Below are 18,846 nucleotides of genomic sequence, written 5' to 3'. Positions count from 1 at the left end.
CTTCACTCAAAGGCCTTGTTTTAGTCTGTTCACTCACTGCAGTCTAATCCAATCTGTGTCCATGTCTCTCTCTCCTTTTCCCTCTCTTTCTCAGCAGGCCGTGCCCCCATCCAACTATGACATGCCCGTGTCCATTCCCGTTAGCAACCAGAACAATCTCATTTACAGTCATCCCGGAGGTTCCCTAGGCAATCACAACCTGTTGCCACTGGCGCACCATGGCCTACAGAGAAACAGCATGTCTCCTGGAGTTACTCACAGACCCCCCAGTGCAGGTAATACAGGTAGGGCTTTACGTGCACTCACGCACCCATACACATGCTGTTATCCCATCTGTCTATTTTCTTGACTGTGTGCGCACCTGTCAGACATACCAACAGACTCACACTCCCTACTCCTCTTTCATATATTGCCTGTTCAGCATTTTGTTCAAAGTAAGTTGATGATTTAATATCACATTAAATCCCAGTCCGCAGTCTCATTGATTTAGTGTGAGATTCTACACATGGGATGTCTGGCCCTGTGTACTGGCGTTGAGTCACTGGTGACATAAGCAAATCAGGCCTGTTGGTTTGTTATTGTTGTCCAAAGTCCTTTTTCTGTCCCTCTGGTCTGAAGGCTGCTGCCCACACCCTCACCCTGTCATTACAACTGGATACTAGAAGCGCCAGCACAAACTAAATATGAGTTTTGGCGTTCGCAGCATCCACACCAAACCGCACACGTTCTGGACCCTCCCACTCTTCCACCTCACATGGCTTAAAAATAATAATGTGTCATTTTTCTTGGACGGCGGCTTAATGTAACCACTCGCAGCGTCCAGTCGCTCAGAGTGTCCAGGTTTGAGTGCAAAGGAGCATTACTCGTGGTATCAGTCCATATGTGATGTACTGACACATGAACACACGCTTACACACACACACACACACACACACACACACACAGTGGATTGTGATTAAATTGAATTAGCTTCTCAAAGGCCAGCAAGGTAAGAGACAGGAGGCGTAGTGGATGTTATGTGGGTGTCTATCCTCTAATGGGTTTCTCTCTTCTGCTCTGCTCTCGCTTTCATCTTTCAGGTGGCCTCATGGGTGCTGACCTCACCACTGGCGCAGGCACCAGTGCTGGTAAGAATGGCCTTCTCTTTTCACACGCAGTTGTCTGATTTAACACATGCTCACACACACACACACACACACACATACATGGCACCCACTCACCCACTCTGGGCCATAAAATGCATGACTAATAGTAGCCCAAACCCAAGTGGAGATTTTGTCCATGATGTGTTGATGTTTGTGGTCATGGAGTTCATCTGGGAATGTTTGCCCAGTGCTGGGCTGTGACACATCCTGCCTGCATTCAGCAATAAAATGGTAAAACAAGTGGGGGGGAAACAGAAATAAAATTGCGCTATAAACTGAAGCAGCACATTGACTGACAGGCAGTCAGAAGAGATGCTGGACTTCTGAATGTACATTTGAGTTGTGTCTGTTTTTCTGCATGATGAGCCCCCTCTTTTTTTCTACTGCCTCTTGGATTTGAATGTAAATTCTAAATGTCACCACCCACAGCTCCCATTTAGAGCAACTTGTTTTGCCACACAAATTTACTACACAGTAATAGCTATCATATGTCTGCAACAAAATTAATTAAATGTTTAGAGTGGCTCACCATGCCATAATGAACCTGTGGAGAGTGGAGCAACCCATGTTTGAGGAACACGTGTAAGGAATCTTATGTGTTAGCTTCTGTGTGTCAATGGGTTTGTCCCTGAGGACACGTCAGGCCCAGTTTATGGCAAAGAGACTCCCTTTTAAAGGGTTACATTTTACTGCCTGGAAATACAGTGCTGAGTGTAAAAATGGAGAGCGGGGGGGAGAAAGTGGAGCACAGCTGGGCAGTCTTGTCTGGCCCCTAGGGCTCCATCACAAGGGGTCAATGCCTGGTTTCTCTGTCTGGTCACTCATCACACACACAACAGGACCATTTGTTGTGGTGTGTGTTCCGTCGACGGCGTGCTGCAGAGCATGCTTCAAATGTAGCCTTTGTGTCACCGCGATGAAGGAACAGAGGCGCTCTGTGAGAGTGGTGTGTCGCTCGGCAGCAGCAAAAAACACGACGTGGAGAGAGAGAGAGAGAGTCACGAGGAGCTAAAAGATTCCATTCAAAGCTCTCTTAAATCTCATCTAGGGGTGAGAGAGAAAGAGCATATGGGGGGGGGGGTGATGAATATGGTGGAAGCATGTGTGCAACATGAAATAGTCGGGGAACACAGATGGAAGTGTTCTGTGAACTTGGTCAGCCATTTTAATGATGTTCCTCTAAGTGAGTCAGTGTGAGGTGGCCCAGCCGCTGTGGCACCGCAAAGACTATTTTAATATTCCTCTTCTCCTCACCGTAAGTTTTGATAAGCTCATTGTACAAGTAGCTGTCTCTCCCTTGGGTGAGTGTCTTAAATGGCATGGTCTAAATGACATCAGAGGGTCCTGTGTGTGTGAGTGTGTGTGTATGTGTATGTGTGTGTGGTTTAGACATGCACTAAACCACAACACCTCTTTTGTGCCACAGATGTCATGTTTCCACTGTCTGTAAAGAGATACAAATGACAATTCACTTGAAATTAACATTGGATCCCCCAAGGTGGATTAATCCTGTAACAGTCTGCCATGTTGTCCAATTGTCGGTTTCACCATTGATTTCCTGCCATATTTCACCGAAGTATTCAGGTAATTTTGAATTAGTGCAAATTGTCATGTCTTAGTCTTATGTATTGTTTCTTTTCTTTTGTGAAAATGTCGACAGATGCAAGTTACTTTTTTGTATACTATTAATAATTATGAAATATCAATAATAATTCACTCACCTTTGCTAAAAAGGAACAGGGCAAAGTCATTTTTGTTCTTAGTTGCCTGGCAACAGCTAGTTTAACTCCAAACATATCGTATACTCCACTTCCCTAGTATAAAATACAAATTACCTTTTCGCTGAAACATTAGCATGAAGATTCAGTATGTTTCAGTCACATGTGGAGGTCAAAATCCTTGGAAGTTGATCTGTAAACCTGACTGAAACATGGACTTTAGTTGTAGTTTATTCTGTGCAACTACGCCACATAGACCCCAGACGTGGGGGTAAAGTCTAAATGACACAGGCTCCCCAGGTTGTTCTGGTCCAGTGCATGCAGGGCACGTTACTGAAAGACTGAGTCACCATGTCTCGTTTTGTGTGTACCTGAAGTGTGTACATGCGTGTGTATGTTTGCTCATTTATATATAGTATGTGTTCAGTCTGTCAACTCTTATGCTGGCTGGGAGAGAGTGTGAAGTGAGAAAAGAAATCGAACATGAGTGAAAGAGAGAAAGAGAGCTGATAAAGGAAGCTCAGGATGAAGGCCTCCCACCTCCATTTGTGCAATTATGTAGCTGTCACCCGTTCTCCAATCAGCACTCTGCTGGCCACAGCACTGCGAGGAATTAACGAGAAACTCATGTCACCTCTCACCTTGATCACACACCAATTACTCCCTTAAATAAGTTACATGCAAGGTGCATCTTTCTGACATTAGTGGTCAAAATCACACAGAAATAAAAACTAAAAGCAAACATGCAAGAACTGACGACAAGCCAGGTTCAGCAGATCAAACAGTGCGTGTGTCTCAACCTCACACCAACTGTACAAGTTGTAAGTGTGAGTGTGACACCTTAGTTCAGTTGGAGAATTCAGGGTTGAATGCACATTTGGCCAAACCGCAACGGAAGAGTGTGTGTATGGGGAATAGAATGGAGCGCGCCTGTTAGACCACAACAGGACATCAGAAATTTGTTCAGTAACAGTAAAATGTAGTTTAACCACACCTCTCTTTTGGGTATGTGTGTTTGTGTGTGCGTGCATGTGTGTGTGTGTGTGTGTGTGTGAGAAGGAGAAAGAACAAACTCTCTTGGGGGGATGGAGTGGGAGTCTCAGACACATGCATCTCGAAGTGCGCTAAGTTGCGAGTTGTGACCATGGAACCCATAGAGACAGATCGCAGTCCTTTGGCTTTGACCTCAGTTGTCCCTGCACACCTCAGAAATAGCAAAAAGCTGTTTATCTCAATCTCAGATCAGATGTTGCTCTCAATGTGTGAGTTCTATACAGCAGAAAAACACTCCTGGCTAAGCTGTGTTCCATTTTGGTACTTCCTCTAAACAGTTGACGGCAGCCTGCGCCGCTGCTCGACCATGCACAGTTGCATTAGAGGAGGAGAGTGGAAGTCTTAAGCTGATGTCTTAATCAAGTCAGTATCTCACTATTGAACGCAATTGTCCCAAGATCAGGGTGATCAAGCTGCAGAATAGGAAGATTTGAGTCACAGTTCTTCCTTCATTAGCTTAATTAGCTAATGATTTTACTTTTCAAGTGCAAGGACTGGCCTATGCCACTCATAATCATAGTCATCTAGCAGATAATTGACTGGACTGCAGCCATCTCCACAGGGTAGCAATACACAGATGTCTGATTAACTGTCACCAAGATGAAGTCCGTGTCATCTTGACCAAAGTGTGTATTAATGTCTCTCTATAGCTCCATCTCTTTTTATTCATCTATACAGAAACACTGATGTACTTCCTGCTGGGTTATTTACCAAAGTGTGTGTATGCATGGTGTGTGCGTGTGTTTTATGTGTGTGTGAGGCCTCATTCATCTGTCTCCACATGCACCCACTCAATCTCACAAAGGGGCAGCCACGAGAATTGGAGAGCGGGAAAACTGAAGAGGCAGCTGCCTCTTTGCTAATGTGAGACTGACACTGGAACTAAGAGGGTCCAACACAAAACACACACGTGCATCCATATGCATGGCTCGTGTATAAGCAGTCGCGCAGCTCCTCTCAAGTTGTACTGCGCTTATGTACGCTCAGTGTGGCAGAAAAGTTGTGCTTACGCGCACATGCAAAATTGTACATGGCAAAACATGCAATAGCATACAGAGACTATGTTGTTAACATCAACTTACACAAGCTCACGCATCACACATGCCAGCAAAGGCACAAACACATACACATAACAGCAGTCGCACGCATACACACACACACACACTGTTTTTCTCGTTTTCTGTCAGATGGCCTCATTTTCTCTCACCGCTAGCGGTCGTTTACTCTTCAGATTGTTCAAATTGAGCTTTTGAGACTTTTCATTTCCAAACAACAAAAACCTCGCTCTCAAATTAAACAAAAATCAGCGAGGGAAATTGCCCAGGAAGACATCTGCGACTCATTTTCCCCTGGAGTATATGATTAGGAAATTCATTTATGTCTAACGTATAATTCCTGCCTGTCTTTCAAGTGGGAACGTCCACACAGTGCCCTGTGTTCTACCCCTTGGAAGAAGGAAGGACAAGTAAGGGGAAAAACAGCCTGTGGGATTGGGTTAGAAACAAAGACTATGTTGCTTGCAAGAATACTCCACTCTCAGTTTTTTTAATGATATTGCTGGGATTTCGCCCAGTTTTTTTTTTTAGGAGGAAATGGGTGCTGCACTTAACCGTCCATATTTAGGGGAATGCAGATCTGGTGGCAACCCCAAGGCAGGGTCTTTGTCTCAAAGAATCACACATGTGTTTAGTTCTGATGGCCAAATGATGGGCCCCATCCCTCTGTGGTCTTGCTACCCGTAATTAGATGTTTTTACACGATTGGCTGGCTGTTGCAGGGCACATGTAGCCTTAACTGACACTGACAGAGGTGGAGGGTGAGGTCTTTTCAAGTGGATGCCTTCAGTGTATGATTACCAAGCAAACAGTGGTGATCACCAAGACAAAAACAGGATGTCTGTTTAACTATCTCCTCTGCCGGTGTGTACCTTTTTCGTGAAACACAATTTACAAGTCTATTCAGACTGGTGAGCTAATAAAATTTGTACCACAGGAAGTGGAGATGAGACAGAAGCACTGAGAAAGCGCACAAGCTAAAAATGGATTCCTGTAGGTTTTCATTATGCTACACCATCATGGGCAGCAGGATTTTAAACTTTTAAAACAGGTTTAATAATACCTAGCTGTGTTTATGGTTCAAATATCGTTCAAGAATACCAGCGTATTTAATGTTTTTCTCTTGTCTTTCTGCCAACCTTTGTGTGCTCTCTCAGGAAATGGATATGGGAACCACCGCAACTCACCAGGTCTGCTGGTCTCTCCAGGTGGCATGAACAAGAACATGCAGGCTAAGTCTCCCCCACCCATGAACTTAGGCATGAACAACCGCAAACCCGACTTGCGTGTGCTCATCCCCCCTGGTGCCAAGAACAACATGCCCTCCATTGTGAGTAATCTTTCTGTCCCTCTGTTCATGTCATTATTCTTCCCTTCCTCACCCCCACATCTGATATCTTTTTATCTATGGGGGGGGGCGGGGGTGTGCATCTTTCCGGTTTGTTAGCTATTGTTTATTTCCTTTCAAGTCCTCTCTGCGGCTTTCATCTCTTCATATCAGACTTGGGTTGACGAGGTTGTGTTTCTGATAAGCTTGAGTTTAGGTACATTGAATGTTTGTTGTTTGTTGTTGCCTTCTTAAATCAACAGCCTTCTTTAAAATTAACTTTTGGCCCAAGTCGGATATGTCAGATATATTTCCTGTGCTGTGTCTGTGTGCGTATGTTGGCGCTTACAGCCCCTGATATTTCTTTCTCCTGTCTGTCCAATAAGTTAAGTTAGAACAGTAAGAGTAGTTCTTAGCCATCGTCTTTGCACTTTAGTGTTTTTTTCTTCCTTGGTTAGTCCCACAACAGCCCCATTCTTATATGGACGCTTTGCCACCCTCCTATCTTCTCACTCACACTCACTAATTTGAATTTATCGCCCTCCCCTTTCAATGCTGTCAGTCCGAGGATGTTGATCTGCTATTGGTAAGTGAGACTGCCAGAAGAAATCTAAACAACAACCTTAAGAATCCAAAGAAAGGTTTTCCAATCAGAAAGTTCTCGAGAGCATAATGTGCCAAGCGGAACAGAGTCACCTGAATCTAACCTCTTATTTGCATTCAGATTTTCTTATTGCTACTGAGATCACTGCAGCTAGGTGCAGTGGTTTTTTAAAGAAAAGCAGTCCCGACTCCAGAGAAACTTTCACCTTTATTGTTGCTGACTGTGCTGAAGGCTCCAAAGTCACCTCACATGACATTTTGTGAGGACACATAGTGCCATCCAGTGGTGTGTCAGAGTAAAAACAGCCTGGCCTCTTTTCTGCCTCAGCGCTCGTGTGTCTACTCCCCTCTTCCTTACACCGTTTGCATCTTTTCACCTGCGTATAGGCTTGCGCTTCACACGTACAACTCGCAGCTTTTATTACACAGAATGTAGAGATGAAGAACAAGAAAGGAGTATGTTCATTTTGCATCAAACCTTCATTGCTTTCTGCCAAACCCTCCCCTCTGCTACAACAAAGTGCCTCTCCCTTGCCGCCGCTACCCTGCGTTGCTGTGGCGACCGATGGTGTTACTATAGCGACAGTGGGCCCTCGGAAAGGGTGGTAAATGATAGGGTTGGCAGGGTTCAGCCGCGCCGCATGTCAAGTGATTAATTTCCCCAGAAGTTGGCATCACATTCATTCTCTCAGCATCTGTTGAGTGAGAAAAAAAAGAAATGAAAGGAAATTAAAAAAAAAGATCTTTCTTGGTTTATTGCAGGTTTCTGTTTGTTTTGTCTGGGAATTGATTGCCTGTTCTCAACCCTCTCCCTTCTCTCTTGCTCTCTGTGTCCTCTTTTCTTCTGTCACAGAACCAGAGAATAAACAACTCTCAGTCTGCGCAGTCATTGGCCACCCCAGTGGTATCAGTAGCAACTCCCACTCTACCAGGACAAGGCATGGGCGGTTACCCATCTGCCATCTCTACTTCTTATGGTACCGGTATGTACCGCACATACATATACACATTAAACTCTCACATGCCAATTAACACAGACTCATTCTCTGTAATTAAGTGGTATGTTTTAGATAATGTAATATATGTATTTAAATCCTGCTCTATACCCAAATGAAACCATAAATTGTGTTTTAATTGATTTCGACTATACATTGGACAGCTTTAAAAAGTTGTTGTGGCTAATAACTGTAAGTGGATTTGATGTTTTGCTGCTATGTGTTCCTTTGAAAACTCCTTCCCAAACTTACATGTCATACAGCAGTCTAACAGCAGAGGGTGCTATTGCCACACCAACTGACACAGAACACAATCGTGGCATCATCTCATCAACTTCTATCAAAGCCGCATTGTCTTTGCAACTTTGTTTTGAACAAATCTATAATGTACATCTTTTCCCCCGCGTTTGTTCACAGAGTATTCGCTGAACAGTGCAGACCTGTCCTCCCTGTCCGGTTTCAACAGCGGCAGCTCCCTTCACCTTGGCTCAATGAGCGGGTGGCAACAGCAACACCTTCAGAACATGCAGCATTCAGCCCTTGGCCAGTTAGGGTGAGTGCATTCAACTTAATTTGAGGTGTTGTGTGGATGCATGATGTAACACATCAATGATCACTAGAGATTATTTTTGAGACACCGAGAGTCTTTCACTGTTTTCAATCTTTGTTTGCGAAGTCGAGCACAAATACGACACCTCCCTGTTTCAATGAGTATGTGTGTATACGTGCTTGCATGCATGTTTGTGTGTGATGGACTGACTCAAAAATCACTTTTATTCTTGCTCTGTAACTCTGTAACCCCTTGCGTTTCCTTTCCTTCCTACAGAAATTGCTCTAGCTCTCACTTATGTCAGGGTTCAAATCTCTCCCTGCCCTCTGCTCAAAGCCTGCACATCAAGTCCGAACCTGTTTCTCCTCCTAGAGATCGCACCAGCAGCACGCCGGGGGGCTACGGTGGAGGGGTACCACCTCCCCAGAACCCCTCGTCCCGCCAGGACTCGGGACGCTCCCCTGTTGATAGCCTGAGCAGTTGTAGCAGCTCCCACGAGGGCAGCGACCGTGATGAGCACAGGAATGAGTTCCACTCACCTCTGGGACTGGCTCGGCCCGCTCTGGACGAGCGCGAGAGCCCCTCCATCAAACGGGTGCGCCTGTCAGAAGGATGGGCGACATGATAGCTCTGTCCTCTCCCCGGCGGTGCCCCGTGTTGCCCCGAGCTCCCGACAACGCAGCGTTTCAATGCTCCCAAAGTCAACTCCCTCCTCTTCCTCCTCTCACTCGATATCACGAGTCACCCACCACGCAACCCCATGGCCTCCCTCCTTTTATCTCTTTAACGCTGAAGGAAAAAAAGGGACAGCCCCTTTCAAGAATATGTTTGTAATTTCTTTTCCTTTTTAATTTTCTTTTTTTCTTTTTGCTGAGTGTGCTATACATATTGACATTATATAAAGCAGTGGGGTGTTGTAATGGGGGTTTGGGAGGGTGGGTGTTGGATGGGATGGGATCTGGGGCTATTTTTGTTGGGGAACTATGCATTAATTGTATTGTGTGTGGCTAAAAAGAATCATGTATGCATATATCTTTACACATGTGTGTATGTGTACATATATGCATATCAACAAATAAACAAAAAAAAATAGTCAGGTACTCTGTTTCATACAACTTACTTACACTTTGCCTCAGCGATATAACAGTGACTAGAGACAAGAAAAAAAAGAAAAACTTAAAAAAAAAAACATTAACATGAGAGTGAGTGTGTCCAGTGGAAGACACCTTAGCACTTGAGTTGGACAAACAATACATGTGTACAGTGTCAGTTTCATTGCTATATACCTTCTCTGCAGTTCTCCCTTGCAAAAATGTGTGTTAACATTAGATGATGTCATGTTGCAGGTTCAACGTATTTATGTAAATAGAGGGTCAAGGGAGGGGGGGAGGGGCCGGGGTCAAAAGTTGCCAGACATTACAAGATTTATTTACTCACTAAATGAAAAAGCTATTATGCAACATTTGAAGGATTGTACAGGTCAACAGGCAGACCCAATGTTAGACGTGTGGAACCTTTGATTTTAACGCTCCCCTTAAGGAACGGAGCCGAGCGAGGACCACCCTTTGATCTAAGAGCTACATTAGTGTAATCGAGAAAACTCTGGATCTAGTATTAATATTCAGTGTTAATAAACAAACAAAAAAAAAAGGAAAAATAAAAAACAATTGTACGATACACTTGCTTATATTTTCATATGAAAGGATTACAATGCAAAGCATTTTTGTGGCTTTTTGTAGTTTCTATAAGCCAGAATGTGTTTTTTGATAGCTTTGCTAATAAGAGATGGTTAGTTCACCCAGAGGGGAAATGACAGGGCTCTGAAGCCCTAAGCCATGAAAAACAGACTGAGATCCAATGCTTTGCTGAACTGTTTTATCTTTGTAGAGGTTTGTTTTTAAACGTGTATTTCTAATTATATATAATAATGGTAATATTAAGAATCTTTAAAAAAAAATCTGTGAAATTAACATGCTTGTGTATAGCTTTCTAATATATAAATATATATACTAATGATTTTTGTTGGTTTCTTAGTGGAGTTTCTATGTGCAGTTGCACATGTTGTCTGGTTTGTTTAATTTGAACCCTGAACAGAGCTGTTCAGGGGTGTATTTAGTCTAACCTTAAAAACCAGCTGGGAAGCATCGCCAGGGTTTGTGTGATGGAGGGCAGGACAAGCCTGAATGCTGAAAATCAACCTGTTAGTGGAAAATGTCATGAGACTGGAACTGAGGATGACACAGAGATAAATGTTGACTCACGGTGTACGTGATTGTCTCACTGATGAGGAAATATTATTATTGTCTGTGCAATTCAATGCATCTGATGACTTCATTCTTAAGTGTAATGATCTAATTTAACAGTCAAAGTGTAACAGCCTAATTTAAGAGTCAAGCTCGCGTTTCTGACATCGATGATCTGCTCCGTCACAGATCTTCACCACAATTTTGGCTCGTTCTCGAAATGTTCCACAAACCGAGCCGCAGTCCACTCAGTTTTCCTTTTGGATCATATTTATATAATTTTGAAAGCGCATTGTGAGTAAGTATCCCCAATCATTTGCGAATTTGAATCGCTTCTGTGTCATCCTGTGACTCCTCATGTTCCACTCTTCAGGACAGGATTCCACATCATTTACCACATGTCACTGACAGCTCATTGTCAGACACAAAAAGACAAAAATGATCATGCTGGTATGAAAGAAGCACAATTGTTTATTTTAAATAAATAGCTGTTTTGATTTTCTCTTTTTTAAACAATGAAACTAGCCACATATCTCTCTGCCTCCCACTCCCGTATCTGCTGTCACTTAAGTGTTATGATATTTCTATGTGCATATTTCATGCAGGTTCACTATGTTGTTACTGTATACAGTCTGTGTAGTCAAACAGGGGCAGAGCCTCTATAATGGTGTTCTTCTCTTTTTTTTTTTTTTTAATTCAATACAAAAAGGCTGAGAAAAAAATAAACATGATGTTTCAGGCAGCGTAAGTGTGGAGAAACCAAAGCCAGTGGCATTTCTGTGTTGTAATCTGAACTTTTATTTTCACATTCATTTATGGTTTTTGCAAGCATTGAAACAAGACAATAAAAGAATTTGTTCAAATGTACAATTGGTTTCACATTTCAATTTCAGTCAGTCAAGTGTAGCTTCAGGTGTCAAGCTGCATAGTCGGTACCGACCACAACAGTTTCCCCGTTTCTCTGCACATTTGTCCCCCTTTGCATTGCATTGAAAAGGTTATACGCAAAACTTATTTTGTGTTTCAAAATTGCTCTTCGCTCAGCAGAGGCATTCAGGCCTGATCACGTGAAACGCATGCTTGCTGTCCACCTGATGAAAGTGCATTGCACGCTTATTATCGTGCACACTGAAGTGAGGCCAACGTGTCCTGCTGGTTAATTAGAGTGGTGTCGTTTTGACAATAATTTGAACCAAAGACACACGGAGGAAAACTTGTCTTTATAGCTGTTTTTTTTTCTTTTTGTGTTGTGTTAAATTTGAAGCCATTCTTTTTCAGCACCTGTTGATCAGTTTTTCTCTGTTAATATTACAATAGACTAAATGTCGGTACCTCAGAATTGACCCAGTCAAGCAGTACCTCAGCTGATGTTTTGATAAGTCACTTGCAGTGAAAAGGGGAGACCATACAACTGTACAGCCATGTGTAATAACCATGTAACACCATTGCTTAAGGTCCCTGCAGTCACACGGGACTCTTTGTTGCCCCAGCGTGTTTGTGGTTTAAGTTGTATTCAAAAGCTGAAAAGGAATTGTTGGTTTTGTTTGTTTGTTTTTTTTTTTTAAAAAAAGGAATAACATGTTAAATTGCTTAAAAAAATAGTCAGTCTGTAGTATCAAATGTAGCTTGTATAAACCTGAAAACGAGGGAGGTTTGGAACTAATGTTTTCTGGAAGAGCGGCTTTCAGCGGCATAAGCTGGCCTTTGTCGCCACTTGAGACGAAGATGGTATTAAATTAAATCCACATCTCTGTAACTCAAGGGACTTGATTCAGCTGTATGTAGTGACAATGTATGGGGATGAAATAAAAAGTCTCCTGTGCTGGAGGGAAAGGTTATTTGTATTTTACAGAGATTTCAGTAAAGTTACTGGCTTTCTTAGTTATCCTGATGTGGCTTGGTGTGTGATTTCATTGTGTTTGACTTGTTTCTGCATGCATCTCTAAAAGGAAGTTCCTTTCACACTGTGCAGACTCAAAACAAACAAATAAAACATGAAAATCTTCCATGAGTGGAAGTTATGGTGCCACAACAGCCTCACTTTAAGACCACAGAAAAATTGAATGACATTGACATAATGGCAATGACATTATTTTCACATTTGATTCTTTCTGCTCACGTTTAAAAAATGGGCCATGTATTCATACTGAAGACATTTATTTGACATTTAAATCCAAGGTTTATCTCACTTAACATTACAGTGGCATCATGTCTCACAGTGATACATTATGCTGCACATAAAGCACATATTCACAGGGAAATACATATGTTCATAAACAATCCAAACACTGTGATCTGCTCCTATAAATCAGAGGGCTGTGGAAAATCCTCCTCACACACACACTAATGATCTGGGCCTACTCATTCATTCCTGAATAAAGGAAGAAAAAGAGAAAAGCAACGGAGAAGAAGGAAGAGCTCATTCAGTAAAATCCATGAATTTCTTTTCTTCTGTCTGGTTCACTTGTAACAATCAGGTGGGAATTTCTGATGCAACGGAATGGCAGATAAGAGCTGCGTGGGCCTGTTAAATTATAATGGCGGTGAATGACACATTTTTGAAATTACAATAATCAGAAACAATAGTTACACATTTATTAAGAGCTGCTGAAATTGTCGCAGGTCGTTGTAAACACGCAAGCATTAATTCTAAAAAGAACAGACACGTTTTATCCCAGCTGAGCGTCTTCCGGCAGGCCTTTGTGTTTCTCTGCTAAGCGTGTATTTCATTTCTACCCACTGCATGGAGTCTTTTTTTTTTCTTATCTAATTTTTTTTTTCTTTAACAGTTTAAGGACTGGTGGACAAAGATAAAATCAACCAATTCAAGTAAACGTGTTTCTTTATAAACCCGAAATGTCTTTAAAATTTTTAAGCTCGAGTTTTTCGAGCTTTTTCCGTTTTCCTAAAGTGTCCATGTTGCAGTTTATGTTCAGGCCTGTGCCGATCTGGGATTTTCTTTTTCTTCTCGTCAGAATCCGGTTTAAGTAATCCTGTGAGCAGAGCTCATAGCTCCAGAAGAAGCTATTCAAATCAAAGCTTTCTCCTGACATTTGACTGTTCAGCAAGCTCGTCCACACGTCCCGCCAATCAGATCAAAAAAGCAAAAACGGATTCACAGGATAAACCGTGTTCACTGAAGGTAGCCTACCTGTAAACGTAGGTCTGCCTCTTCTGTGAGGAAATTTAAATTTCAGAAGATTAAAATTAATTGTCACTATTTCAGGTTTTAATTTTAAAGGAATTACAACGCAGCGATGTTCTCCTTTCGAAATATCAACATTAAACTCCAGTTTTCTTTGCGACTCATTTATTCCTCTGGGAGTTAAGATTTTCCATCCGACAAGCGGGCCCGTCCCATTACGCCCTGTAGATTGGGTCGATTCTTTTCTTTTAAGAAAAATCACGAGTACATTTAACGCATCTTCATTGTGACAAAATCGAACACAACACAACGAAATCTTTCATCCTTTCAGAGTCCACGCACACACACATTTTATTAATGTTCTCTTTATAAAGCCGATGATAAGATCTGTGATTTACGACACTCGAGAGTCAGTTTACATGACATTATGGTGACGGTGTGTTTTATGTGCTGTATTACTGCAGTATTCAGAGAGGGATGTGTGTGTGTGTGTGTGTGTGTGTGTGCTGCTAAACGGCGACTATTGTGGTTTTACAGTTCTTGGTAAATGTTTATCTCGACTGCACTCCTGCCGTAAATGAATCCTTCTAAACCGTCGTACTCTAATGTGTCGTCCAGGTGTTTAATTAGGCCGCACTCCATTTCTTCCCTCTGTTGCTTCGTCATTGAAGGTTTCAGGGAGTTTGTGGGGTTAATTAAAGAAGGCTGATTCAGTCGCTGCCTGGACAATATAATTTAGTATCGTTCAGAAATCATCTGTCGCGACAACACCTTTCACAGTCTCTCAAAAGGTCAGACTTCCGCGACACACACGATGTGTGAACCTGCTCCACCTCTAAACTGGACAGATACGAGAGAACCAACGGCCAAGATGGAGGACAGAAAATATGGGAAAATACGGAAGAACGAGCCTCTGGCTGTGATTTTAAAAAGGTCAGCACACAGGCTACTTACATTTACTAACAGCAAAAGAAAGAAAAGAAAAAATACAGTAAAACAAGTGTCCTTTCGTGTTCGAGTTCAGGTTAATTTAGATGTATTTTTTAGACTCTGTAGTAAGTGTGACATCTCATCGAGGTGAACTATGTTTTATTTGGTTTGTTTGTTTGTTTGGTTTTTTTTTTAAGGATTGTGCATGTACATGTATTGTGTTTGAAATTCTACACACAGCAACTGCATGATGAGAGGTAGGTGGGCTGGCGGGGGCCCGCAGGTGTGAATGTGCTCCATGGACCGTGAAGGCTGGCCACGTTCTAATCAGCAACATTCTCTAGAATCACCACTAGATGTCACCCTTTAGTCATCTAGTCGACACGCCCCCCCCCCCCCCCCCCCCCCCCCAACACACACACACACACACACACACATCCTCGTCAGTCTCCAAAGCTATTCATGTAGATAGAACAAACATAAATAAGCCTGCCTGTCTGCTCATCTGACTCACTTAGCGTGAGAATATTACTCATCGTTCATTCCTCATCACTGAAATCTACGCATTATGAGGATCCGATTAAAAAAAAGAGGGACACCAATCGAAAAACAACAAAATAATAATAATATTAATGATGGAGTAATGTAAACCTATTGAAGCTCTCACACACACATTTAAGTTGGCTTTCTGTTTGTCCCCTAAAAGGACAAAAAGTATTAATGATGCAAAGCACACGAGACGCCTCACACCTTGACAAGCACAGGTACGATCCTGGGAAACGGTCTGGCTGCTTCTTTAATTTGGAGGTGTTTCATTACATCATTTTCAAAAATGCTGTTTCCACTGCCACACGAGCTCCCCTGTTCCTATCACGTCCCGCATCGTAGGCTCATGTGTGGCCTGAAATTGGGAGGGGAAAAAACATGGATTTTAATAAATGATTTTCGCCTCAGTGATGATTTCCGAGGAGAAATGACGACCCACGCTTATTTTGCTTTTTTGGTTTTGATTTATATTTTACTAAATCTGCTTGTTGTTGAGTTGAATTATTGGCTTACATCACATCTCCACGTGAGAGCATTTTGATCTGAAAATAAAAATAAAAATCTAAATAATAGCAACAGTCTTATTGTGTTTGTCGTTGTTTTAAACCACGTCCTCTCGTCGTTTCTTTGGCTCGAGCACGAGGCCTGGCGGTTCTGTTATCACACCAAATTAAACACAACCGAGTGGTTTAACCAGCTGAAGAGCGCAGAGAAAACCCGGACGTTTCCTGCACTTGGTTCAAATGAAGACTGCTGTGCTCTCCAGCCCCGATTAAAAACTGTGTCCTCTACCAAATGTTCAAACCCACAAACTCAGGGCTCTTCAAAGACGTGCTTTGCCCCACCTCTTTCCAAGAACGAAGTGATGTTAACGAATTACTTGACCTTGATTTTTTTTTTTTTATTATTTTTAACTGAGAATATTAAACCCCCAACCCGAAAGATAAGAATACGAGCCTACATTAGTTTGGGTAAATTATCTACAAATCACCACCTTCCTCACATCAAACAGAACAACATGGAAGAAATTGATTTTGATTTGTGTAAAGCAAAAACTCTGCGCACCCTTAACACTTTGCTGATCCTTTACGAGCTTCCTTTTTTTTCTTTTCTTTTCTTTTTTTTTTTTGATTTCTGAAGGTAAACGAAGGTGTGTGTGTGTGTGTGTGTGTCCCTTATGCTGGGAGGTTCTAACTGAAACATGGGCACCACAACAAAGGATGATGAGCAGACTTTTTAGGCTCCCCGGGAGCAACTTAAAAGTAACGAAATATTCTCACATTTCTGTCCAAGCAGCCTAATGAGTGGGCCTAAATAACACTTTTTCAGAATGAGGAGCCAAGCATAGGTGGGTTAACGGACTCCCGTGGCTTTGAATATCTTTACGTGAGCCAGTCTGACCAGTGGTGTTGAGCCACGAGCAGTTTAAGAGCAAGGTTCAATGACGAGGGGAGTAGCCTATAGGGACTGGATCTGCTCTGGCTGATACCACAAAGTTTGCCCTCCTGGAAAACAAGCAGATTTGATAGGAAGGTCACACCGAGAAACAGCAGCGACACCACTGGATTTCTTTTTTTTTTTTTTTAGTTAATTGGAGGTAAGTTAAAACGTTTGATTCAGGACAGGTTTTCTCTCTGGAGATCACAAAGACGCAGTAAGTGCAGATTGTTTTAAAAAAAAAGAGGAAAATGCCAAAGTAGGGATGATTGAATGGAAAATGTTTTTCTGTTTTACGGTAGAATTGCAGATATACAGTGTTTCCCTAAATGCGGTGCACTTGCAGGCGCGCGCTCGCCCCGCTGGCACCGCTGTGCGCGCGCACGGACACCGAAGAGACAGCCTGAGCAATTGTAGCCTAAATGTCAGCGCTGCGTCACTGGATTTCTTACAAACTGGGCAGGAGACTTTTTTTGGTTGTTAGTTTCCGCACAGCCCGTGTCATTCTCTTGCCACGAGCCATCTCGATCTTAAAGCATCACCTCCTCAGCATCACCTCTGAATCTCCTCTATTGTTTGCCCACCGAGCTCTTTGTTCATGCATGCTGTATTTGGGTATTCAAAGACTTTCGAACGATTTCCGTCGTTCAACCCTAAACTGAGCTGTTAAGACCACAGTGCCGCCGACGTCGTGTCACTGCAGCAAATATCACATTAATCTGCAATTTGAATATGAGGACTGACATTTTAGGCAATAAATGCCACCGCTATAACAGGCTGAACAAGGGTTTTGCATCTATCTAAACGCAAAGGCATGTAAAATAAACACTGAGCTATAAGTATGTAATGCAAATCTGTCCACTGAATATGCATCAATATTAAAAATAATACGCACACCAGAGCCAACGGCGTCGGGGAAGTGAGAATGGCGAAGCGGGTCGTCTCATTACGCATGGGCGGCTTTCCGCGCAGGAGCCACGGTTCCCCTTCTCTTCACGTCTCCCTTCTGTCCCGTTCACAAAGCCTCTTGGAAAAACAAACAAGGCTGTGTTGGCTCTCAAAACGGCAATCAAACACCCAAGAACTGGCTGGGGGGGAAATTACTCCGACTGCGGCCGGGCGGACTCTGTAGTAAGCGGGATTTGCATATTTTGATGCGCTAATTGCCTTGATGTATTTAAATATGGCTGCACGTAGCTGATATGCTTGTCTACGTCATTGAACGTGCCCTCGCTGTTAAACTAAAACGTGAATCCGGTTGAATCTAATGGATACGCCTGCAATTAGGCAAAGAGGTGTGTGTGTGTGTGTGTGTGTGTATGTGTGTGCGTGGGAGGGGAGGGGAGGGGGGTAAGAAAAGATTATTTGCATTTAGTCACGTGACGACTTTCTGACATTTACTATTTTTAAGACATTCTGATAAATAACATTAAAAACTAATAATGAAAACTGTGAGCGGTGAAAATGCAGCAGGTGCAGCAGTAAGCAGGGCTTCTGCACCACAGACGGAGAGGAGAGCAAAGAGAGCAAAGCCCTGCAACTTGTTTTGCAGAAAACGATGAGCACTGTGATATATTCACAAAAACAACAAAAACGTATATCATCACCAAGAGAATCAGCTGAAGACACAGGCTACTGGTGGGCTACTGACAAGTAGGTCACCCAATTCTAACTTTTCTTGAGTGAAAGCTTTCCTCATTTCTGTCGTTTCCCTTCTCTCTCTGGGTTGTGTGGATTGGTGTGTGTGTGTGTGTGTGTGTGTGTGTGTGTGTGTGTGTTTGTGTGTCCAGTTTTGGGAGGGGGCAAGCGCGCTTGTGTACGACTCTTATAAGATTACCTTCTTATTAGGCTACGGGGAGAAAGGTGAATTCATAAGGCCTATACTGTACACACAGATCCAATCCAAACCTTCTGGGTGAAGTTTAAAGTGCTGCAATTTTTCCTTTCCTTTTTTTTTTTTTATTACAGACTTAATTCCAGTCTTAGTTCGAGAATTGCATGTAGCAAATCATTTCCCCTCTGTCTGCAAACCGGTAAATGCGTTCCGTTTGTCAAAGTGTGTTAGAGAAGCGCCTGCGGCAAATTCATTACCAGCCAAC

At 42.7% G+C, this 18,846-nt stretch overlaps 1 protein-coding gene across 18 annotated transcripts in view; it reads left to right on the top strand.

The window, feature by feature from the left end:
• Positions 1-11,556, top strand: part of mef2cb (myocyte enhancer factor 2cb) — an 80,172-nt gene extending 68,616 nt beyond the window's left edge. For 4 of the 18 annotated variants that reach the window (XM_046386991.1, XM_046387000.1, XM_046386990.1 and 1 more), the window contains 6 exons: positions 95-284; positions 1,080-1,127; positions 6,129-6,301; positions 7,755-7,884; positions 8,314-8,449; positions 8,723-11,556. In XM_046386991.1, coding sequence (XP_046242947.1) covers positions 95-284; positions 1,080-1,127; positions 6,129-6,301; positions 7,755-7,884; positions 8,314-8,449; positions 8,723-9,071 — 1,026 coding nt within the window. In that variant the 3' untranslated portion in view covers positions 9,072-11,556. Of the gene's footprint in view, positions 1-94; positions 285-1,079; positions 1,128-6,128; positions 6,302-7,754; positions 7,885-8,313; positions 8,454-8,722 lie in introns of those variants that run through there. The other 14 variants (XM_046387006.1, XM_046386996.1, XM_046387005.1 and 11 more) reach the window with 7 other exon arrangements.
• Positions 11,557-18,846: the final 7,290 nt, after the last annotated feature.

Source organism: Scatophagus argus, chromosome 4, assembly GCF_020382885.2.
Source record: "Scatophagus argus isolate fScaArg1 chromosome 4, fScaArg1.pri, whole genome shotgun sequence".
Classification (NCBI taxonomy): domain Eukaryota; kingdom Metazoa; phylum Chordata; class Actinopteri; family Scatophagidae; genus Scatophagus; species Scatophagus argus.
Note: the sequence above shows the minus strand (reverse complement) of the source record. Positions and strands in the feature narration are given on the sequence as shown.